Here is a 24,009-nt window from a genome sequence, read left to right as displayed (position 1 = left end):
ATCGAGGGGGTGTCAGTGCCCGGATCGACGGGGTCAGTGTCTGGATCGAAGGGGTCAGTGTCTGGATCGAGGGGGTCAGTGTCCGATGGTGCTTCCTCTGCGCAGAATAACTGCCGTTGTCCCCCCTCTGACTGCCCGTTGCTGCCACACTCACCATATTGGTCACTGCTGTTGGAGACACATCGCCGTAAGGTGACATCGAGGATCAGGGGAGAGGGACAGGAGCAGTAATACGAACCCACTGTGTTGACACAAACACCATTATCACAGGCAGTTTCATCCTCACACTCATCATTATCTGTCAGCGAGAGAGAGAGAGATAAACCATGAATATTGGACAACATTCCTTTTGGTAAAACAACGGAACTAAAATAAACAGATTCAGGGACAAAGCAGGAAGGGCCTCCACAGAAAGCTGGAGCCGCTCGGAACAAGTGGAAAGGAAATGTAAAAGATTAAAATGTGAAGAAGGGGCTGGATAATGAACCCCAGGCCCTGTGGGCGCCCAGTGAGGACGGAAAGCAAATGTTGGACAACCTGAGCCTGGAACCCTGGAACATCGAAACATAGAAGATAGGAGCAGGAGGAGGCCATTCGGCCCTTCGAGCCTGCTCCGCCATTCACTACAATTCACTACATGGCTGATCATCCAACTCAAGCACCTAATCCTGCTTTCTCCCCATAACCTTTGACCCCGTTCGCCCCAAGTGCTGTATCCAGCCGCCTCTTGGATACATTCAATGTTTTGGCATCAGCGACTTCCTGTGGTAATGAATTCCACAGGCTCACCACTCTTTGGGTGAAGAAATGTCTCCTCACCTCCGTCCTAAATGGTCTACCCCGAATCCTCAGACTGTGACCCCTGGTTCTGGACTCCCCCACCATCGGGAACATCCCCCCTGCATCTACCCTGTCTAGTCCTGTTAGAATTTTATAAGTCTCTATGAAATCCCCCCTCATTTGTCTGAACTCCAGCGAAAGCAATCCTAACCTAGTCAATCTCTCCTCATACATCAGTCCCGCCATCCCCGGAATCAGCCTGGTAAACCTTCGCTAGACTCCTTCGAGAGCAAGAACATCCTTCCTCAGAGAAGGAGACCAAAACTCCAACCCCTTCACCAGCTCAGTAATGTGGACAAGTGTGATAAGGGACAACACGTGGGACAGCAGCATCCAGTCCAGTTACTGCCAGCTCACTGGCCCATAGTAATTCTCATTGTCCGACTGCGTCTCACTATCCAACAATCCGGGAAGAATGATTCTGGAATCATCTCTGGAAGCTTTGCCCGGCTCGGCAATGCCAAGGGGGAGAATGCAGATTGCAAAGAGCAGTTCACAGCAGCCCGCACCCCCTGGAAGCCCATCTGACCAAAAACAGGCATCAACTGGACACCAAGGGGGCCTTGAGGGGCTCCAGGCCAATGCAAGATGCTGCAGCTGACAATGACAACTCCTGCTCACTCAGGTAACTCCTTCACTCCAGAATTCTCCCTCGAATTCCCGCACTCCAGGTACAGCAATCAGCCATGATCATAGAATCATAGAAACCCTACAGTGCAGAAGGAGGCCATTTGGACCACCAAATAGTGTACGGTGGCACAGTGGTTAGCACTGCTGCCTCACAGCGCCAGGTACCCAGGTTCGATTCCGGTCTCGGGTCACTGTCTGTGTGGAGTCTGCATGTTCTCCCCGTGTCTGCGTGGGTTTCCTCCGGGTGCTCCGGTTTCCTCCCACAGTCCAAAGATGTGCGGGTTAGGTGTGTTGGCCATGGTAAATTGCCCCTTTGTGTCAGGGGGAATTAGCAAGGTAAATACGTGGAGTTATTGGGTTGGATTGTTGTTGGTGCAGGCTCGATGGGTCGAATGGCCTCCTTCTGCATTGTAGGGATTCTGAGAGTCTGCACCGACCACAATCCCAACCAGACCCTATCCCCATAACCCCACATATTTACCCCACTAATCTCTCTAAACTACACATCCCAGGACACTAAGGAACAATTTAGCATGGCCAATCCACCTAACCAGCACGTCTTTGGACTGTGGGAGGAAATCGGAGCACTCGGAGGAAACCCACGCAGACACGGGGAGAACGTGCAGACTCCACACAGAAAGTGACCCGAGACCGGAATCGAACCCAGGTCCCCGGCGCTGTGAGGCAGCAGCACTAACCACCGTGCCACCTGTGATCTGATTGAATGATGGAGTAGGCTGGAAACGCTGAATGGCCTCCCCCTACTCCTGTTCCTTACAATCCTCATATTCACTCCCAGACTGGATGTCTGAGGGACACACTGTGTCCAGGATTAGACTGGAGAGGGGAAATGAGGGAAGCGGGGGGAGAGAACAAGAACAAGGTTGGTAAAAATGTGATTTGAATTATAGTTTTGCATTCAGGATAAATAATAACCATCCTGATAAGGGCAGAATAGGACTGAGACTCACTCCAACTTATCAGGGTCTAAACTCACTCAGCGATGCTGGCCACTCTGAATATCCCCCTCCCACAGCCTGGCTCTCTCTGTCTCTCCCCCAACACACATCCGGAACCCACTCGCACTCATCCTGCTATGGCCCACTCACCGATACACTCCAGGCGGATGGAGTGGTAATAATAGCCGGCTGGACAATAACAGGAATAGCCAGGGACAGTGTTCACACAGACACCGTTTTTACAGACTTCAGAACCAAACAGCAAACATTCATCAGCGTCTGTAAGGAAAAATAATCACATAAAGACGCGTGTCACTGATCACAGCAAAACTGCACGTTTTTATTCAGCAGGGTAAGGATCACTCGCTGTGTAACTGTACAGAGTCACTGTTTATTCAGCAGGGTAAGGATCACTCGCTGTGTAACTGTACAGAGTCACTGTTTATTCAGGGTAAGGATCACTCGCTGTGTAACTGTACAGAGTTACTGTTTATTCAGCAGGGTAAGGATCACTCGCTGTGTAACTGTACAGAGTTACTGTTTATTCAGCAGGGTAAGGATCACTCGCTGTGTAACTGTACAGAGTCACTGTTTATTCAGCAGGGTAAGGATCACTCGCTGTGTAACTGTACAGAGTTACTGTTTATTCAGCAGGGTAAGGATCACTCGCTGTGTAACTGTACAGAGTTACTGTTTATTCAGCAGGGTAAGGATCACTCACTGTGTAACTGTACAGAGTCACTGTTTATTCAGCAGGGTAAGGATCACTCGCTGTGTAACTGTACAGAGTTACTGTTTATTCAGCAGGGTAAGGATCACTCGCTGTGTAACTGTACAGAGTCACTGTTTATTCAGCAGGGTAAGGATCACTCGCTGTGTAACTGTACAGAGTTACTGTTTATTCAGCAGGGTAAGGATCACTCGCTGTGTAACTGTACAGAGTTACTGTTTATTCAGCAGGGTAAGGATCACTCGCTGTGTAACTGTACAGAGTTACTGTTTATTCAGCAGGGTAAGGATCACTCGCTGTGTAACTGTACAGAGTCACTGTTTATTCAGCAGGGTAAGGATCACTCGCTGTGTAACTGTACAGAGTTACTGTTTATTCAGCAGGGTAAGGATCACTCGCTGTGTAACTGTACAGAGTCACTGTTTATTCAGCAGGGTAAGGATCACTCGCTGTGTAACTGTACAGAGTTACTGTTTATTCAGCAGGGTAAGGATCACTCGCTGTGTAACTGTACAGAGTCACTGTTTATTCAGCAGGGTAAGGATCACTCGCTGTGTAACTGTACAGAGTTACTGTTTATTCAGCAGGGTAAGGATCACTCACTGTGTAACTGTACAGAGTTACTGTTTATTCAGCAGGGTAAGGATCACTCGCTGTGTAACTGTACAGAGTTACTGTTTATTCAGCAGGGTAAGGATCACTCGCTGTGTAACTGTACAGAGTTACTGTTTATTCAGCAGGGTAAGGATCACTCGCTGTGTGACTGTACAGAGTTACTGTTTATTCAGCAGGGTAAGGATCACTCGCTGTGTAACTGTACAGAGTTACTGTTTATTCAGCAGGGTAAGGATCACTCGCTGTGTAACTGTACAGAGTTACTGTTTATTCAGCAGGGTAAGGATCACTCGCTGTGTAACTGTACAGAGTTACTGTTTATTCAGCAGGGTAAGGATCACTCACTGTGTAACTGTACAGAGTTACTGTTTATTCAGCAGGGTAAGGATCACTCGCTGTGTAACTGTACAGAGTCACTGTTTATTCAGGGTAAGGATCACTCACTGTGTAACTGTACAGAGTCACTGTTTATTCAGGGTAAGGATCACTCACTGTGTAACTGTACAGAGTTACTGTTTATTCAGCAGGGTAAGGATCACTCACTGTGTAACTGTACAGAGTCACTGTTTATTCAGCAGGGTAAGGATCACTCGCTGTGTAACTGTACAGAGTCACTGTTTATTCAGCAGGGTAAGGATCACTCGCTGTGTAACTGTACAGAGTTACTGTTTATTCAGCAGGGTAAGGATCACTCACTGTGTAACTGTACAGAGTTACTGTTTATTCAGCAGGGTAAGGATCACTCGCTGTGTAACTGTACAGAGTCACTGTTTATTCAGCAGGGTAAGGATCACTCACTGTGTAACTGTACAGAGTCACTGTTTATTCAGCAGGGTAAGGATCACTCACTGTGCAACTGTACAGAGTCACTGTTTATTTAGCAGGGTAAGGATCACTCACTGTGTAACTGTTTATTCAGGGTAAGGATCACTCGCTGTGCAACTGTACAGAGTCACTGTTTATTCAGGGTAAGGATCACTCACTGTGTAACTGTACAGAGTCGCTGTTTATTCAGGGTAAGGATCACTCACTGTGTAACTGTACAGAGTCACTGTTTATTCAGCAGGGTAAGGATCACTCACTGTGTAACTGTACAGAGTTACTGTTTATTCAGCAGGGTAAGGATCACTCGCTGTGTAACTGTACAGAGTCACTGTTTATTCAGCAGGGTAAGGATCACTCACTGTGTAACTGTACAGAGTCACTGTTTATTCAGCAGGGTAAGGATCACTCACTGTGCAACTGTACAGAGTCACTGTTTATTCAGCAGGGTAAGGATCACTCACTGTGTAACTGTTTATTCAGGGTAAGGATCACTCGCTGTGCAACTGTACAGAGTCACTGTTTATTCAGGGTAAGGATCACTCACTGTGTAACTGTACAGAGTCGCTGTTTATTCAGGGTAAGGATCACTCACTGTGTAACTGTACAGAGTCACTGTTTATTCAGCAGGGTAAGGATCACTCACTGTGTAACTGTACAGAGTCACTGTTTATTCAGCAGGGTAAGGATCACTCACTGTGTAACTGTACAGAGTCGCTGTTTATTCAGGGTAAGGATCACTCACTGTGTAACTGTACAGAGTCACTGTTTATTCAGCAGGGTAAGGATCACTCACTGTGTAACTGTACAGAGTCACTGTTTATTCACAAGGGTAAGGATCACTCACTGTGTAACTGTACAGAGTCACTGTGTACTCAGCAGGGTAAGGATCACTCACGGTGTAACTGTACAGAGTCACTGTTTATTCAGGGTAAGGATCACTCACTGTGTAACTGTACAGAGTCACTGTTTATCCAGGGTAAGGGTCACTCACTGTGTAACTGTACAGAGTCACTGTTTATTCAGGGTAAGGATCACTCACTGTGTAACTGTACAGAGTCACTGTTTATTCAGCAGGGTAAGGATCACTCACTGTGTAACTGTACAGAGTTACTGTTTATTCAGCAGGGTAAAAGAGGTGGAGGAGTAGCATTGTTAATCAAGGATAGTTTAACGGCTGCGGAAAAGCACTTTGAGGGGGATATGCACACTGAGGTAATATGGGCTGCAGTTAGAAACAGGAAAGGAGCGGTCACGTTGCTAGGAGTTTACTATAGGCCCCCAAATAGTAATAGAGATGTGGAGGAAGAAATTGCAAAGCAGATTATGGATACGTGTGGGGGTCACAGGGTAGTTGTCATGGGGGACTTTAACTTTCCAAATATTGATTGGAACCTTTGTAGGTCGAATAGTTTGGATGGGGCACTTTTTGTGCAGTGTGTGCAGGAGGGTTTCCTGACACAATATGTGGATAGGCCGACAAGGGATGAGGCCACATTGGATTTGGTACTGGGAAATGAACCGGGCCAAGTGTTAGATTTGGTTGTGGGAGAGAACTTTGGAGATAGTGACCACAATTCGGTGTCTTTTGTTATTGCAATGGAGAGGGATAGGGCCGGACGGCAGGGCAAGGCTTACAATTGGGGGAGAGGTAATTATGATGCGATTAGGCAAGAATTAGGGGGCATAAGATGGGAACAGAAACTGTCAGGGAAAGGCACTGATGAAAAGTGGAACTTTTTCAAGGAACAAATACTGGGTGTCCTTGATAGGTATGTCCCTGTCAGGCAGGGAGGAAATGGCCGAGTGAGGGAACCGTGGTTCACAAAAGAGGTGGAATGTCTTGTGAAAAGGAAGAGGGAAGCTTATGTAGGGATGAGGAAACAAGGTTCAGATGGCTCGATTGAGGGTTACAAGTTAGCAAGGAATGAGCTGAAAAAGGGGCTGAGGAGAGCTAGGAGGGGACATGAGAAGTCCTTGGCGGGTCGGATCAAGGAAAACCCCAAGGCTTTTTACTCTTATGTGAGGAATAAAAGAATGACCAGGGTGAGGTTAGGGCCGGTCAAGGACAATGGTGGGAACTTGTGTATGGAATCAGTAGAGATAGGCGAGGTGATGAATGAATACTTTTCTTCAGTGTTCACCAAGGAGAGGGGCCATGTTTTTCAGGAAGAGAAGGTGTTACAGGCTAATAGGCTGGAGGAAATAGATGCTCGGAGGGAGGATGTATTGGCAGTTTTGAATAAACTGAAGGTCGATAAGTCCCCTGGGCCTGATGAAATGTATCCTAGGATTCTTTGGGAGGCGAGGGATGAGATTGCAGAGCCTTTGGCTTTGATCTTTGGGTCCTCGCTGTCTACGGGGATGGTGCCAGAGGACTGGAGAGTGGCAAATGTTGTTGCTCTGTTTAAGAAAGGGAATAGAAATGACCCTGGTAATTATAGACCGGTTAGTCTGACTTCGGTGGTTGGTAAATTGATGGAAAAGGTCCTTAGGGATGGGATTTACGACCATTTAGAAAGATACGGATTAATCCGGGATAGTCAGCACGGATTTGTGAAGGGCAAATCGTGCCTCACAAATTTGATAGAATTTTTTGAGGAGGTAACTAGGTATGTTGATGAAGGTAGGGCGGTTGATGTCATATACATGGATTTTAGTAAGGCGTTTGATAAGGTCCCCCATGGTCGGCTTATGATGAAAGTAAGGAGGTGTGGGATAGAGGGAAAGTTGGCCGATTGGATAGGTAACTGGCTATCTGATCGAAGACAGAGGGTGGTGGTGGATGGAAAATTTTCGGACTGGAGGCAGGTTGCTAGCGGAGTGCCGCAGGGATCGGTGCTTGGTCCTCTGCTCTTTGTGATTTTTATTAATGACTTAGAGGAGGGGGCTGAAGGGTGGATCAGTAAATTTGCTGATGACACCAAGATTGGTGGAGTAGTGGATGAGGTGGAGGGCTGTTGTAGGCTGCAAAGAGACATAGATATGATGCAAAGCTGGGCTGAAAAATGGCAAATGGAGTTTAACCCTGATAAATGTGAGGTGATTCATTTTGGTAGGACTAATTTAAATGTGGATTACAGGGTCAAAGGTAGGGTTCTGAAGACTGTGGAGGAACAGAGAGATCTTGGGGTCCATATCCACAGATCTCTAAAGGTTGCCACTCAAGTGGATAGAGCTGTGAAGAAGGCATATAGTGTGTTAGCTTTTATTAACAGGGGGTTGGAGTTTAAGAGCCGTGGGGTTATGCTGCAACTGTACAGGACCTTGGTGAGACCGCATTTGGAATATTGCGTGCAGTTCTGGTCACCTCACTATAAGAAGGATGTGGAAGCGCTGGAAAGAGTGCAGAGGAGATTTACCAGGATGCTGCCTGGTTTGGAGTGTCGGTCTTATGAGGAAAGGTTGAGGGAGCTGGGGCTGTTCTCTCTGGAGCGGAGGAGATTGAGGGGAGACTTAATAGAGGTTTATAAAATGATGAAGGGGATAGATCGAGTGAACGTTCAAAGACTATTTCCTCGGGTGGATGGGGCTATTACAAGGGGGCATAACTATAGGGTTCATGGTGGGAGATATAGGAAGGATATCAGAGGTAGGTTCTTCACGCAGAGAGTGGTTGGGGATTGGAATGGACTGCCTGCAGTGATAGTGGAGTCAGACACTTTAGGAACATTTAAGCGGTTATTGGATAGGCACATGGAGCACACCAGGATGGTAGGGAGTGGGATAGCTTGATCTTGGTTTCAGATGAAGGTCGGCACAACATCGTGGGCCGAAGGGCCTGTTCTGTGCTGTAATGTTCTATGTTCTATGTAAGGATCTCTCACTGTGTAACTGTATAGAGTCACTGTTTAGTCAGGGTAAGGGTCACTCACTGTGTAACTGTACAGAGTCACTGTTTATCCAGGGTAAGGGTCACTCACTGTGTAGCTGTACAGAGTCACTGTTTATCCAGGGTGAGGGTCACTCACTGTGTAACTGTACAGAGTCACCGTTTATTCAGCAGGGTAAGGATCACTCACTGTGTAACTGTACAGAGTCACTGTTTATCCAGGGTAAGGGTCACTCACTGTGTAACTGTACAGAGTCACTGTTTAACCAGGGTGAGGGTCACTCACTGTGTAACTGTACAGAGTCACCGTTTATTCAGCAGGGTAAGGATCACTCACTGTGTAACTGTACAGAGTCACTGTTTATCCAGGGTGAGGGTCACTCACTGTGTAACTGTACAGAGTCACCGTTTATTCAGCAGGGTAAGGATCACTCACTGTGTAACTGTACAGACTCACTGTTTATTCAGCCAGGTAAGGATCACTCACTGTGTAACTGTACAGAGTCACCATTTATTCAGCAGGGTAAGAATCACTCACTGTGTAACTGTACAGAGTCACTGTTTATTCAGGGTAAGGATCACTCACTGTGTAACTGTACAGAGTCACTGTTTATTCAGCAGGGTAAGGATCACTCACTGTGTAACTGTACAGAGTCACCATTTATTCAGCAGGGTAAGGATCACTCACTGTGTAACTGTACAGAGTCACTGTTTATTCAGCAGGGTAAGGATCACTCACTGTGTAACTGTACAGACTCACTGTTTATTCAGCCAGGTAAGGATCACTCACTGTGTAACTGTACAGAGTCACCATTTATTCAGCAGGGTAAGAATCACTCACTGTGTAACTGTACAGAGTCACTGTTTATTCAGGGTAAGGATCACTCACTGTGTCACTGTACAGAGTCACTGTTTATCCAGCAGGGTAAGGATCACTCACTGTGTAACTGTACAGAGTCACTGTTTATTCAGCAGGGTAAGGATCACTCACTGTGTAACTGTACAGAGTCACTATTTATTCAGCAGGGTAAGGATCACTCACTGTGTAACTGTACAGAGTCACTGTTTATTCAGGGTAAGAATCTCTGGTCTAAGTGTTGCAGAGAATCAGGATGATCAGATTTCTGCTGCATTGCTGCCATCCTGTGGTCACAACCAGGTGTTGCAAATGTGAAACTTTATTGTAACTGATTTCTCCTTGGATATCCTGCTTTTGGATAGAGAGGGAGAGAAAGCAACAGATGACAAGAAAGCGGTTTTGTCCAAGGGAATTGAGAACCAATGTAACTACAGTTCATGGATACAACATTCAGGCAAGGCCGGATGAAAAGGGAAGGCAGAGGGAAGGTCCGGTCGTTCTCAAACATTTGTTGACGAGACGTTGAGGATGGGCAGATTAAGCAGTGACGCAGGGGCTGGGCTTCACTGGAAGCTGAGGCCTTATTGCTGGAGACTGAAACACAGGAAGCTGCTCTTTGACCACAGGATTTCTGAAATAGCAAACTCACCTTTGTAATTCCTTCCAAATGACGACTGTGGAATGGAAAGGAATCCTTGTCCTTGGGGACACAGAGACTGATAATCATCTGGAACAGAGACAGAACCATTCAGCTCCAATGGACACTGAGCAGTGTAACAATAACTCAGGATGCTGGCTGACCTGTCATTTGGATTCTCTGTCCCACTCGCTATCCCGATCTCTTATCCTCATTCTCCTGGGCTGTTCTGATGAAGCTCCCCTTATTCCCAAGGTACAACCACTTGATCTGACGCGTTATCACCTCCCAGACTCAGTACTGAGTTTAACAAGTTTCAGAGCCTGGCCTTTGCCCCCATTTTGATGTTTATTTATTAGTGTCACAAGTAGACAAGTAGGATGGCACGGTGGCACAGTGGGTTAGCACTGCTGCCTCACAGCGCCAGGGACCCGGGTTCAATTCCGGCCTTGGCTCACTGTCTGTGTGGAGTTTTGCACGTTCTCCCCGTGTCTGTGTGGGTTTCCTCCGGGTGCTCCGGTTTCCTCCCACATTCTGAAAGACGTGCTGGTTAGGGTGCATTGACCTGAACAGGTGCCGGAATGTGGCAACTCGGGGAATTTCACAGTGACTTCATTGCAGTGTTAATGCAAGCTTTACTTGTGATTAATAAATAAATTTTCCTTTCCTTTCCATTAAAGGTAGCACAGTGATTAGCGCTGCTGCCTCACAGCTCCAGGGACCCGGGTTCAATTCCCGGCTTGGGTCACTGTCTGTGTGGAGTTTGCACATTCTCCTCGTGTCTGCGTGGGTTTCCTCCGGGTGCTCCGGTTTCCTCCCACAGTCCGAAGATGTGCGGGTTAGGTGCATTGGCTGTGCTAAATTGCCCCTTTAATGTCCTGGGATGCATAGGTTAGAGGAATTAGTGTGGTAAATATATGTGGGGTTATGGGGATAGGGCCTAGATGGGATTCTGGTTGGTGCAGACTCGATGGGCTGAATGGCCTCCTTCTGCACTGTAGGGATTTTATTATTCACTGCAATGAAGTTACTGTGAAAATCCCCCAGTCGCCGCACACTGGCGCCTGTTCGGGTACACTGAGGGAGAATTTAGCACGGCCAATCCAATGTTCCTTCAGGGGCGGTTACCGTTGGTGATGATTTTTCTGTCGCCAATCAGAAACATCTTTCATTTCTCCACTGACCCCATTACTTTCAGCCCTCTTGTTATTGAATCTTTCCAGAGCTCCATCCTATCACACAGCTTCTCTCCTCCCCCTTCCCCTTCCCTCTTCTGTACTTGCTGGTTCCAGTGACAGATTGACGGCCTGAAACATTGTCTCTATTCTCTCTCCAGACACTGCCAGACCTGCTGAGATTTTCCAGCATTTCCTGTTTTTATTTCAGATTTCCAGCATCCGCACGATTTTACTTTTGTTTCAGTTAGGGCGCCACCCACAGGCAAACAGAGTTATTGCAGAACAGAAACAAAGTTCTGGAAAGATCCGGAAGGTCTGGCGACTCAAACAGTCAAAGTTTCAGGTTGATGACTTTCTGCCTGAGGACATTAGGGACCTTTGTTCACCCACCGAGATAAAGCCTCGCAACCTGTTCTCTGGGGGTGGAGGGGCTCTCCGGGGGTGGAGGGGCTCTCCGGGGGTGGAGGGGCTCTCCGGGGGTGGAGGGGCTCTCCGGGGGTGGAGGGGCTCTCCGGGGGTGGAGGGGCTCTCCGGGGGTGGAGGGGCTCTCCGGGGGTGGAGGGGCTCTCCGGGGGTGGAGGGGCTCTCCGGGGGTGGAGGGGCTCTCCGGGGGTGGAGGGGCTCTCCGGGGGTGGAGGGGCTCTCCGGGGGTGGACGGGCTCTCCGGGGGTGGACGGGGTCTCCGGGGATGGACGGGGTCTCCGGGGTGGACGGGGTGGACGGGCTCTCCGGGGTGGACGGGCTCTCCGGGGTGGACGGGCTCTCCGGGGGTGGAGGGGCTCTCCGGGGTCGAGGGGCTCTCCGGGGGTGGAGGGGCTCTCCGGGGGTGGAGGGGCTCTCCGGGGGTGGAGGGGCTCTCCGGGGGTGGAGGGGCTCTCCGGGGGTGGAGGGGCTCTCCGGGGTGGACGGGCTCTCCGGGGTGGACGGGCTCTCCGGGGTGGACGGGCTCTCCGGGGTGGACGGGCTCTCCGGGGTGGAGGGGGTCTCCGGGGTCGAGGGGGTCTCCGGGGTCGAGGGGGTCTCCGGGGTGGAGGGGGTCTCCGGGGTGGAGGGGGTCTCCGGGGTGGAGGGGGTCTCCGGGGTGGAGGGGGTCTCCGGGGTGGAGGGGGTCTCCGGGGTGGAGGGGGTCTCCGGGGTGGAGGGGGTCTCCGGGGTGGAGGGGGTCTCCGGGGTGGAGGGGGTCTCCGGGGTCGAGGGGGTCTCCGAGGTCGAGGGGGTCTCCGGGGTCGAGGGGGTCTCCGGGGTGGAGGGGGTCTCCGGGGTGGAGGGGGTCTCCGGGGTGGAGGGGGTCTCCGGGGTGGAGGGGGTCTCCGGGGTGGAGGGGGTCTCCGGGGTGGAGGGGTTGACCTCTGATGAGAGGCTGAGCAAACTGGAGAATGGAAGAATGAGAGGTGATCTCAGTGGAAGCTGCGGAAGATTGAGGGAGCCTGACGGGGGCAGACACTGAGAGATTGTCCCTGCTGCTCGGGGGCAAAGTCTCAGGACAAGGGGCTGATTATTTAGGACTGAGATGAGGAGAAACTTCTTCACTCAATCTTTGTGAATTTTTTGAACTCTCCCCCAGAGAGAGACGTGGACATCCCATCGTTGAATATGTTCAAGGCTGAGACAGACATCTCTGAGGGAATGGAGGGAGATAGAGTGAGAAAATGAAGTTACGGGGGGAAGATTAATGCTGCTATTGGCTGGCGGAGCAGGCCAAGGGGATCCTAGTCCTTATGTTCATACTGTTCACTATCTAACACCCTTCATAAGAGCTGTTTGCAAGCTCTTTCCAGCAAAGAAATGCTAACTTTAACTTTTCTGATAAACTGTTTCTTTGTGTTAAACTCACCCCTTCTGTAGAATAAAAGAAGAATGGATTTCATTTGTCAAGAAATTGTGATATGATTGGAATGAAGGATTCTAATAATTGGGAATGTGTTCTGGTGAGTTTATAATTAAAAGAAAGCAAATCATTTTTGAAATGGAATTGGTTAGTGAGACAGATTGACTGGTGTCTGTGATATGTGGATTAGCTTAGCAACCCTGTAACAGATATTTACCCAAGAAAAGGGCTTCAGGAGTTAAAGCACTGAGTGTAAAATTTCAAGAGAGACGAGGGTGAATTTCATACCTACATTTTAATAGGATGAACACGTTTAAGAGGCATTAAGTGGGACCTCTCAGGCAAGTAGTTCAGATCAGATAAAATGAAAAGGAAGAGTTGTGTATCAGAGACAGGCTTCCTCCTCTCACAGAAATGGAGCTAAGCTGCTCCAGGATCATCGCCACACACAGCAGGAAGCTGTGCTCACGCCAAACAGGCCAATGGCTGGCAAATCCTGTTTGAATCATCGCTTGTTTCGATTCAAAGCCAGAAACAATCCCAAAAATAGATAGAGGTGCCAAGTGCGGTAACCATTGCTGGATTTTGCTGATGGTTTTAAAACCTATGGGATGTTGTTTGGGGAGGTTTGGAACTGGGTTCATTTAATGATACTATTTGTAGTTAAGTGCTTTTCTTGTGTGTTTTACTGTTCAATAAACATTTACTTTGCTTTGTTATTACAACAAGATGTGGAGATGCCGGCGTTGGACTGGGGTAAACACAGTAAGAAGTTTAACAACACCAGGTTAAAGTCCAACAGGTTTATTTGGTAGCAAAAGCCACACAAGCTTTCGAGGCTCTAAGCCCCTTCTTCAGGTGAGTGGGAATTCTGTTCACAAACAGAACTTATAAAGACACAGACTCAATTTACATGAATAATGGTTGGAATGCGAATACTTACAACTAATCCAGTCTTTAAGGAACAAAACAATGGGAGTGGAGAGAGCATCAAGACAGGCTAAAAAGATGTGTATTGTCTCCAGACAAGACAGCCAGTGAAACTCTGCAGGTCCACAGTTGCGTGGACCCCTAACATTTAACATCAGCTGGGTTCTTAAACATCTGCCCAGTTGTTTGATGGGCTCTTAGCCGGGAAGTGACTGTACGGGTTCATTCCAGTTTGTCCTTACCTGAGCCAGACACAGGACATTGGTAGATTTTGCACTCTTTTCCCCAGCCTTCTCCGACAGTACAACAACACTCCTGCCGTGTGACATTCCGCGCCAGAATGTTCTCACACAGCTGAACGTCATTTAGATTATAGTAACACTCGTTCTCCTCCCTGCCGGATTCTCCCAGAAACATTGGCCCTGCTAAAAAAGACAGCACGTCAATGATAAATAGCAGCAACTCACCCTTTAGCCTGACAGGTAGTCACTGACTCTGTCCCATCCACACATACACAGAGCCACACATAAACAGGGGCAGTCACACCAACCAGCTCACATTGCTATTTATCCTCTACACATGGAAATAACTCGAATCACATTAACCTTGTCTGCTCTCTGTCCTTCCATCCATTCTTTCATTATCCACCCAGCCAAAGTGCAAAGATGTGCGGGTTAGGTGGAATGGCCCCTTAGTGTCAGGGAATTGGCAGGGTGAATGCGTGGGATTAAGGGGGTGGGCCTGTTGTCAGTATGGGCTCAATGGGCTGAATGGCCTCCTTCTGCACTGTAGGGATTCTATTATAGGATCCTACGGTGCATTGAGTCCACACCAACCACAATCGCACCCAGGCCCTATCCTCATAACCCCATGCATTTACCCTAGCTAGTCCCTCTGATGGGGAGGTGATGGCCTAGTGGTATAATCGCTAGAATATTAATGCAGAAACTCAGCTAATGTTCTGGGGGCCCGGGTTCGAATCCCGCCACGGCAGATGGTGGAATTTGAATTCAATAAAAAAAATCTGGAATTAAGAAACTTCTGATGGCCATGAAACCATTGTCGATTGTCGAAAAAACCCATCTGGTTCACTAATGTCCTTTAGGGAAGGAAATCTGCCGCCCTTACCTGGTCTGGCCTACATGTGACTCCAGAGCCACAGCAATGTGGGATGGGTAATAAATGCTGACCAGCCAGCGATACCCATGTCCCATGAACGAATTTGTAAAAACCAGCACATCTTTGGACTGTGGGAGGAAACCGGAGCACCCGGAGGAAACCCACGCAGACATGGGGAGAACGTGCAGACTCCACACAGTGACCCAAACCAGGAATTGAACCCGGGTCCCTGGCGCTTTGAGGCAGCAGTGCTAACCACTGTGCCACCGTTACATGATGATGTAATCCTCAATGTTCAAATCATCTCAAATCCTGCAAGTGAATTGAAACAAAACTGTTCAGAGGGCCCCCCCCTCCCCTCCCCCCCTCCCCTCCCCTCCGCCCCCCCCCCCCCCCCCCTCCGCCCACCCCTCATTCTAATAGAAGATTTAGAATATAGAACACAGTGCAGTTTCTATGACACACACACATCAGTCCAGCGTTCCCGAGGGAGGGTGACGCTGCTCTGGGGAGATACGGTGGGGGGGGGGAATCAGCAGGCAGTAAATGTACCGTGGACAACTCTTCGATTGCACCGGCCCGTCCGTGGTTCAAACTCTTCATTTTCATTTGGGCAAAGACAGAAGAATGATCCGCCGACATTCTCACAGACGGCGGAGCCACAGACGGCCTCGATCACTTCACACTCATTCACATCTGAAAAGAAAACATTTTATGAGTTTGGTGAACCTGGAGCAGCCACATGGCCAACAGCATCACATCAGTTCATCAGATATAGGAGCAGAATGAGGCCATTCGGCCCATCGAGGGTCCACTCCGCCATTCGATCATGGCTGATATGCGCCTCATCCCCATTTTCCTGCCTTCTCCCCAAAACCCCATTACCAATTAAAAATCTGTCTCACTCCTCCTTAAATTTACTCACTGTCCCGGCACCCACCGCCTTTGGGGCAGCGAATTCCACAGATTCACAACTCTTTGGGAGAAGTAGTTTCTCCTCAACTCTGTTTTAAATTTGCTGCCCCCTTATCCTCAGACTGTGACCTCTCGTCCTAGAATGCCCCACAAGAGGAAGCATCCGCTCCACGTCTACTTTATCCATACCTTTTATCATCTTGTAGACCTCAATTTGATCTCCACTCATTCTTCTCAATTCCAGAGAGTATTGGCCTAAACTGTTCAATCTCTCTTCATACGACAAACCCCCTCATCTCTGGAATCAATTGAGTGAACCTCCTCTGAACTGCCTCCAATGCCACTACATCTTTTCTCAAATAAAGGGACCAAAACTGTGCACAATTCTCCAGGTGCGGCCTCACCAATGCCGTGTATAGTTGCAGCAATACTTCCTCACCTTTATATTCTATTCCTTTAGCTATAAATGCCAACATTCCATTGACTTTCTTTATTATCTGCTAGAGCTGCATGCTAGTTTTCTGTGACTCATGAACGAGGACACCCAGATCCCTCTGCACCGGAGCTCCCCGAAGTGTCTCCTCATTTAGATAATAAGTCGCCTTCCCATTTTTCTGACGGAAATGCATGACCTCACACCAATCCACATTATACACCATCTGCCACATTTTGGCCCACTCTCCGAACCTATCGATATCCATTTGTAAGGTTCTTATTTCCTCATTGCCACTCACTGTCTCGCCTATTTTTGTGTCATTTGCAAATTTGGCTACAGAGCCTTCTATCCCTGTATCGAAGTCGTTAATATGGATTGTAAATAGCTGGAGCCCAAGGACCGAACCCTGTGGCTCTCCACTAGTTACTACTTACCATTCAGAAAAAAACCCATTTATCCCGACTCTCTGTCTTCTGTCCATCAGCCAGTCACCTATCCAAGCTCATAAATTACCCCTAATCCCATGTGATCTAACCTTGTGAATTAACCTTTTGTGCGGCACCTTATCAAATGCCTTCCGGAAATCCAGGTATACGACACCTACAGGATTTCAATTATCCACTTTGCTGGTTACATCCTCAAAGAACTCTAGCAAATTAGTCAAACATGATTTGTCATTCATAAAACCATGCCGACTCTGATGGATAGCGTTTTGGTCACATCCTGAACTTGTCCTCTGGGTCTTTACTCAAAAAACATCTGACTTACTTCAACTTCAGTTTAATAATCCTCAGAAAATACTCGGAGGAAATACATCGCATGGAAACATAGAAACTAGAGCAGGAGTACTGTCCGTCACTGCGGCCCTCTGTCCGTCACTGCGGCCCTCTGTCCGTCACTGCGGCGCTCTGTCAGATCCTGCTGTTTGCTGTCAGCTGACGGCGGACCATGTGACTTACCCACACACCATGAGCCAGCAGACACCATGTGGTAACCTTGGTCACAGAGACACCGGAACGATGCCGCCACATTCTGACAGTATGCATTCGGTCCACAAATCGTAGCATTGACACATTCATCGATATCTGTGAGGGAGGCAGAGAGGAGGGAGGGCCGTTCAGGCTCTGATACAGAGATCACAGTCACCAGGCTACACTCGCGCTGCCATAGGAACAGTCACAACTCTGCCAGAACCACAGTGTGCACCATCACACTCACACCATCCCATTCACACCCTCACACTCAACACCGTCACTCCCTGCGTCACTCCCGGCATCACACCCAGTGTCACTCGTTGCGTCACTCCCCGCATCACTCTCAGCATCATAGAATCTACAGTGCAGAAGAAGGCTATTTGGCCCATCAAGCCTGCACTGACCACAATCCCACCCAGGTCCTGTCCTATCCCAATAAACCCACATATTTACCTAGCTAGTCTCCCTGACACAAAGGGGCAAGTTAGCTTGGCCAATCAACCTAACCTGCACATCTTTGGACTGTGGGAGGAAACTGGAGCACCCGGAGGAAACCAATGCAGACACGGGGAGAACATGCAGGTTCCAAACATACAGTGACCCGAGGCTGGGATTGAACCCAGGTCCAAGACTCATCTACTCTCCGCTCACTCTCCCCCTCTCCCCTCCCTCGCTCTTCCCCTCCCTCGCTCTTCCCCTCCCTCGCTCTTCCCCTCCCTCGCTCTTCCCCTCTCTCGCTCTTCCCCTCTCTCGCTCTTCCCCTCTCTCGCTCTTCCCCTCCCTCGCCCTTCCCCTCCCTCGCCCTTCCCCTCCCTCGCCCTTCCCCTCCCTCGCCCTTCCCCTCCCTCGCCCTTTCCCTCCCTCGCCCTTCCCCTCCCTCACTCCATGCCATCCTCCCCCTCTGTTCTTTTCCCCTCATCAATACCTCTATTCCTCACTCTCCACAACCTCCTCATGTAGGGGGCAGCACGGTGACACAATGGTTAGCGCTGCTGTCTCACAGCACCAGGGACCCGGGTTCAATTCCCGGCTTGGGTCACTGTCTGTGTGGAGTTTGCACGTTCTCCCCATGTCTGCGTGGGTTTCCTCCGGGTGCTCTGGTTTCCTCCCACAGCCTGAAAGACGTGCTGATTAGGGTGCATTGACCTGAACAGGCGCCGGAGCGTGGCGACTAGGGGAATTTCACAGTAACTTCATTGCAGTGTTAATGTAAGCCTTACTTGTGACTAATAAAAAAACTTTATCTTCACCTCCGCACACTCCTCCAATTGCTACAAACTGTCTTGCTGCATTGGTGCGCTGCAGGCTGCATCTTGCTGCATTGGTGCGCTGCAGGCTGCATCTTGCTGCATTGGTGCGCTGCAGGCTGCACCTGGCTGCATTGCTGCTCTGCAGGCTGCATCTTGCTGCATTGGTGCGCTGCAGGCTGCATCTTGCTGCATTGGTGTACTGCAGGCGGCATCTTGCTGCATTGGTGCGCTGCAGGCTGCATCTTGCTGCATTTGTGTGCTGCAGGCTGCATCTTGCTGCATTGGTGCACTGCAGGCTGCATCTTGCTGCATTGGTGCACTGCAGGCTGCATTACGCCCCTAATGTCTCCACGTGCTGCCTGGACGGTCCTGTTGTGAATAATGCAGCAGTGTCTGTTGCAGCTGCAGGAATGGGCGATGGAATCCATGCAGATGGAGTCGGGGTTTCTCCTGTGAGTTTATCACAGAGCCCCCTTCCCCCTCAACCTCACCCTCACCCTCAATCTCACCCTCAACCTCCCCTTCCCCCTCACCCTCCCCCTCAACCTCACCTTCCCCCTCACCCTCCCCCTCAACCTCACCTTCCCCCTCACCCTCCCCCTCAACCTGACTGGTGCTTGTCTCTTCCACTCAATCCACAATGCCCAGTTTTCTCAGCTAGTTTACAGCCCGGAGTGATGGACACGGTCTAAATAGAACAACTGGTGGAAAAGGGTTCTAATTAGTAAAAGTTTAAATGGAAACTCTGCCCTTTGAATGAAGAACTCCAGCAGTTACAGAACTCTGAACGGTGGAGATGAGAGTTGGGAATCAGCTGAACTTTCTGAGCCACTGCCTCATTAAAGGGAAAATCTTCCCACACGGTGCCAAACAGACTCTGCAAGCATTGAATTATTGAAGTCAATGGGTTGGGAATGACCAGAAACACTAAATTAAACTTGAATAACATACGCGAGCTCCCGTGTACGTTATCCAAAACTGGCATCACGCCCCGACATCATCACACTGGCAGGGCGGCCATCATTCAATCTATGGTCATTAAACTGCCCTTCATTTTCTCCAATAAAACCCTCTGCCCCAGTCAGTGCTGAGAATAAGGTCAGTTAATCTCCTACTCTGTAATCTACAGACTGCAGAGAAACCCCAACAGGACATTCCCACAGCCGGGGAGTGGGAATTGCAGAACAAGCAGGACCTGGTGGTCGGGCAGGGAGACGTCTTTAACACCCCGAGGGACTTGAACAACTCACCGATACAGTCCTGAGCAGGACTGAGCTGGAAGCCTGCAGTACAATCGGTGATACACTGGAACGATCCGGCATTGTTCTCACAACGCTTGCTGCCACAGATGGTCGGATATTCGACACACTCATCAACATCTGTTTACCGAGAAAACCACACACAGCCGGTAAATCCAAAATACATTCTGTGTGGAGCCAGTGACGGACTTTCACTGCCCGGACTTATAGAAACATAGAGAAAAAACTACAGCACAAACAGGCCCTTCGGCCTCACAAGTTGTGCCGAACATATCCCTACCTTTTAGGCCTGCCTATAACCCTCCATCCTATTAAGTCCCATGTACTCATCCAGGAGTCTCTTAAAATACCCTATTGAGTTCGCCTCCACCACCACTGACGGCAGCCGATTCCACTCACCCACCACCCTCTGTGTGAAAAACTTTCCCCTAACATTTCCCCTGTACCTACTCCCCAGCACCTTAAACCTGTGTCCTCTCGTAGCAGCCATTTCCACCCTGGGAAAAAGCCTCTGAGAGTCCACCCGATCTATGCCTCTCAACATCTTATATACCTCTATTAGGTCTCCTCTCATCCTACGTCTCTCCAAGGAGAAAAGACCGAGCTCCCTCAGCCTATCCTCATAAGGCATGCCACTCAATCCAGGCAACATCCTTGTAAATCTCCTCTGCACCCTTTCAATCTTTTCCACATCCTTCCTGTAATGAGGCGACCAGAACTGAGCACAGTACTCCAAGTGGGGTCTGACGAAGGTCTTATATAGCTGCATCATTATCCCCGGACTCCTAAACTCAATCCCTCGATTGATAAAGGCAGCACACCATACGCCTTCTTAACCACCTCCTCCTCCTGCGGGGCCGATTTTAGAGTCCTATGGACCCGGACCCCAAGGTCCTTCTGATCCTCTACAGTACTAAGAGTCTTTCCCTTTATATTGTACTCCTTCATCCCATTTGACCTACCAAAATGGACCACTACGCTTGTTCCACTGGAGCAAGCTGAGAGGGAGTGATTGGAGGCAGCAGTGCTGGTGAGAGATTAATTAAATTGTTTATTTATTTAATTAGTCAGCTAGTGTGTGTTTTTTTTTGGCCTTTACTTTTGCAGTAGAATTTTAAGTTTAAAGTGAAAACTGGAAGTGGGCTGCTAAGGAGTCTGGGAAGGGTTTTTATTTTAACTTTAAAAGTCAGTTACCTGGGAGGTTCCCCCTCATTGTTCCACTGGAGCAAGCTGAGAGGGAGTGATTGGAGGTAGCAGTGCTGGTGAGAGATTAATTAAATTGTTTATTTATTTAATTAGTCAGCTAGTGTGTGTTTGTTTTTTTTTGGCCTTTACTTTTGCAGTTGTATTTTAAGTTTAAAGTGAAAACTGGAAGTGGGCTGCTAAGGAGTCTGGGAAGGGTTTTTTAAGCACGTGAAGTATAAAAGGTAGGCTGCAGTATACAGCGGGCAGCGTCGGGAGCGGGCAGTGTAGTGAGTGGGAAGCAGAGTGTGAGCTATAAGGCTTTGGCTCACAGGGCTTAGGCAGAAAGGGCGAGCAGGGGTGAGTTTAATTCATTTTTGCTGTTTCTACCTGGTACTGGCAAGGTATCGAGAGGGGATGGGTGTGCAGGCAGTGCTATGTTCCTCTTGCACTATGTTTGAGGTGAGGGACGACGACAGTGTCCCTGCTGATTACATCTGTGGGAAGTGCACCCATCTGCAGCTCCTCCAAAACCGTGTTAGGGAACTGGAGCTGGAGTTGGATGAACTTAGGATCATTAGGGACGCAGAGGTGGCCATAAACAGAAGCTTTCGGGATACAGTTACTCCGAGGAATGAAAACAGATGGGTGACGGTGAGAGGGGCTGGGAGGAAGCAGTCCGTGCAGGGATCCCCGGTGGTCGTTCCCCTTAGCAACAAGTATTCCGCTTTGGATACGGTTGAGGGGGATGACATACCAGTGGTGAGCCGCAGTGAGAGGATCTCCAGCACTGTGTCCGCCTCTGTGGCTTGGGAGGGTAAGGGGCAGAGCGGGAGGGCAATAGTTATTGGGGACTCGTTAGTTAGAGGGATTGATAGGAGGTTCTGTGGCAGCAAAAGAGACTCACGGATGGTATGTTGCCTACCGGATGCCAAGGTCCGTGACGTCTCAGACCGTGTTTTCCGGATTCTGAAGGGGGAGGGGAAACAGTCACAAGTCGTGGTACACATTGGTACCAATGACATAGGTAAGAGAAGGGACGGGGATTTAAAGCAGGAATTTCTGGAGCTGGGCTGGAAGCTGAGAGCCAAGACGAAACATGTGGTCATCTCTGGTACGTTGCCGGTGCCACGTGATAGCGAGTTGAGGAACAGGGAGAGAGTGCAGTTAAACATGTGGTTGCAGGGATGGTGTAGGAGGGAGGGTTTCAGATACATGGATAATTGGAACACATTCTGGGGAAGGTGGGACCTGTACAAACAGGACGGGGTGCACCTGAACCAGAGGGGCACCAATATCCTAGGAGGGAAATTTGTTACGGCTCTTCAGGGGGGTTTAAACTAATTTGTCAGGGGAGTGGGAAAAGGAGTTGTAGTCCAGAAGTCAGTGAGGGTGGTGAGGTACTGGGGAAGGTATCAGGGTCAAGGGTGGGTACCGGTAGACAGGAAGGTGGGTTGAAGTGTGTCTACTTCAATGCAAGGAGCATCTGGAACAAGGTAGATGAACTTGGGGCGTGGATTGGTACTTGGGACTACGATGTTGTGGCCATTACGGAGACATGGGTAGAACAAGGACAGGAATGGTTGTTGGACGTTCCGGGGTATAGATGTTTCACTAAGCGTAGGTAAGCTGGTAAAAGAGGTGGAGGAGTGGCATTGTTAATCAAGGATAGTTTAACGGCTGCGGAAAGGCACTTCGAGGGGGATCTGCACACTGAGGTAATATGGGCTGAGGTTAGAAATAGGAAAGGAGCGGTCACGTTGTTAGGAGTTTACTATAGGCCCCCAAATAGTAATAGAGATGTGGAGGAAGAAATTGCTAAGCAGATTATGGATATGTGTGGGGGTCACAGGGTAGTTGTCATGGGGGACTTTAACTTTCCAAATATTGATTGGAACCTTTGTAGGTCAAATAGTTCGGATGGGGCAGTTTTTGTGCAGTATGTGCAGGAGGGTTTCCTGACACAATATGTGGATAGGCTGACAAGAGGTGAGGCCACATTGGATTTGGTACTGGGAAATGAACCGGGCCAAGTGTTAGATTTGGTTGTGGGAGAGCACTTTGGAGATCGTGACCACAATTCGGTGTCTTTTGTTATTGCAATGGAGAGGGATAGGGCCGTACGGCAGGGCAAGGTTTACAATTGGGGGAGAGGTAATTATGATGCGATTAGGCAAGAATTAGGGGGCATAAGTTGGGAACAGAAACTGTCAGGGAAAGGAACTAATGAAAATCATCATAGAATCATAGAAACCCTACAGTGTAGAAGGAGGCCATTCGGCCCATCGAGTCTGCACCGACCACAATCCCACCCAGGCCCTACCCCCACATATTTACCCGCTAATCTACGCATCTCAGGACTCTAGGGGGCAATTTTTAACCTGGCCAATCAAACTAACCCGCACATCTTTGGACTGTGGGAGGAAACCGGAGCACCCGGTGGAACTTTTTCAAGGAACAAATACTGGATGTCCTTGATAGGAATGTCCCTGTCAGGCAGGGAGGAAATGGCCGAGTGAGGGAACCATGGTTCACGAAAGAGGTGGAATGTCTTGTGAAAAGGAAGAGGGAAGCTTATGTAGGGATGAGGAAACAAGGTTCAGATGGTTCGATTGAGGGTTACAAGTTAGCAAGGAATGAGCTGAAAAAGGGGCTTAGGAGAGCTAGGAGGGGACACGAGAAGTCCTTGGTGGGTCGGATCAAGGAAAACCCCAAGGCTTTTTACTCTTATGTGAGGAATAAAAGAATGACCAGGGTGAGGTTAGGGCCGGTCAAGGACAGTAGTGGGAACTTGTGTATGGAGTCAGTAGAGATAGGCGAGGTGATGAATGAATACTTTTCTTTAGTGTTCACCAAGGAGAGGGGCCATGTTTTTGAGGAAGAGAAGGTGTTACAGGCTAATAGGCTGGAGGAAATAGATGTTCGGAGGGAGGATGTCCTGGCAGTTTTGAATAAACTGAAGGTCGATAAGTCCCCTGGGCCTGATGAAATGTATCCTAGGATTCTTTGGGAGG

The 24,009-nt window shown here is 49.1% G+C and overlaps 1 protein-coding gene across 5 annotated transcripts in view; it reads right to left on the bottom strand.

Moving 5' to 3' along the window:
* The window catches only part of LOC144511479 (latent-transforming growth factor beta-binding protein 4-like), a 175,640-nt gene that overhangs the window by 17,625 nt on the left and 134,006 nt on the right, over nt 1–24,009 (bottom strand). For 4 of the 5 annotated variants that reach the window (XM_078241868.1, XM_078241870.1, XM_078241871.1 and 1 more), the window contains 7 exons: nt 19,805–19,933; nt 17,290–17,415; nt 15,532–15,675; nt 14,103–14,285; nt 9,937–10,014; nt 2,580–2,708; nt 155–298 (listed from right to left, as the gene is read on the bottom strand). In XM_078241868.1, coding sequence (XP_078097994.1) covers nt 155–298; nt 2,580–2,708; nt 9,937–10,014; nt 14,103–14,285; nt 15,532–15,675; nt 17,290–17,415; nt 19,805–19,933 — 933 coding nt within the window. The remainder of the gene's footprint in view (nt 1–154; nt 299–2,579; nt 2,709–9,936; nt 10,015–14,102; nt 14,286–15,531; nt 15,676–17,289; nt 17,416–19,804; nt 19,934–24,009) is intronic. The other variant, XM_078241869.1, reaches the window with a different exon arrangement.

Source organism: Mustelus asterias, chromosome 24 (assembly GCF_964213995.1).
Source record: "Mustelus asterias chromosome 24, sMusAst1.hap1.1, whole genome shotgun sequence".
In the NCBI taxonomy this organism is placed as follows: domain Eukaryota; kingdom Metazoa; phylum Chordata; class Chondrichthyes; order Carcharhiniformes; family Triakidae; genus Mustelus; species Mustelus asterias.
The sequence above is the reverse complement of the archived record's forward strand: the minus strand, read 5'-3'. Positions and strand labels throughout refer to the sequence as shown.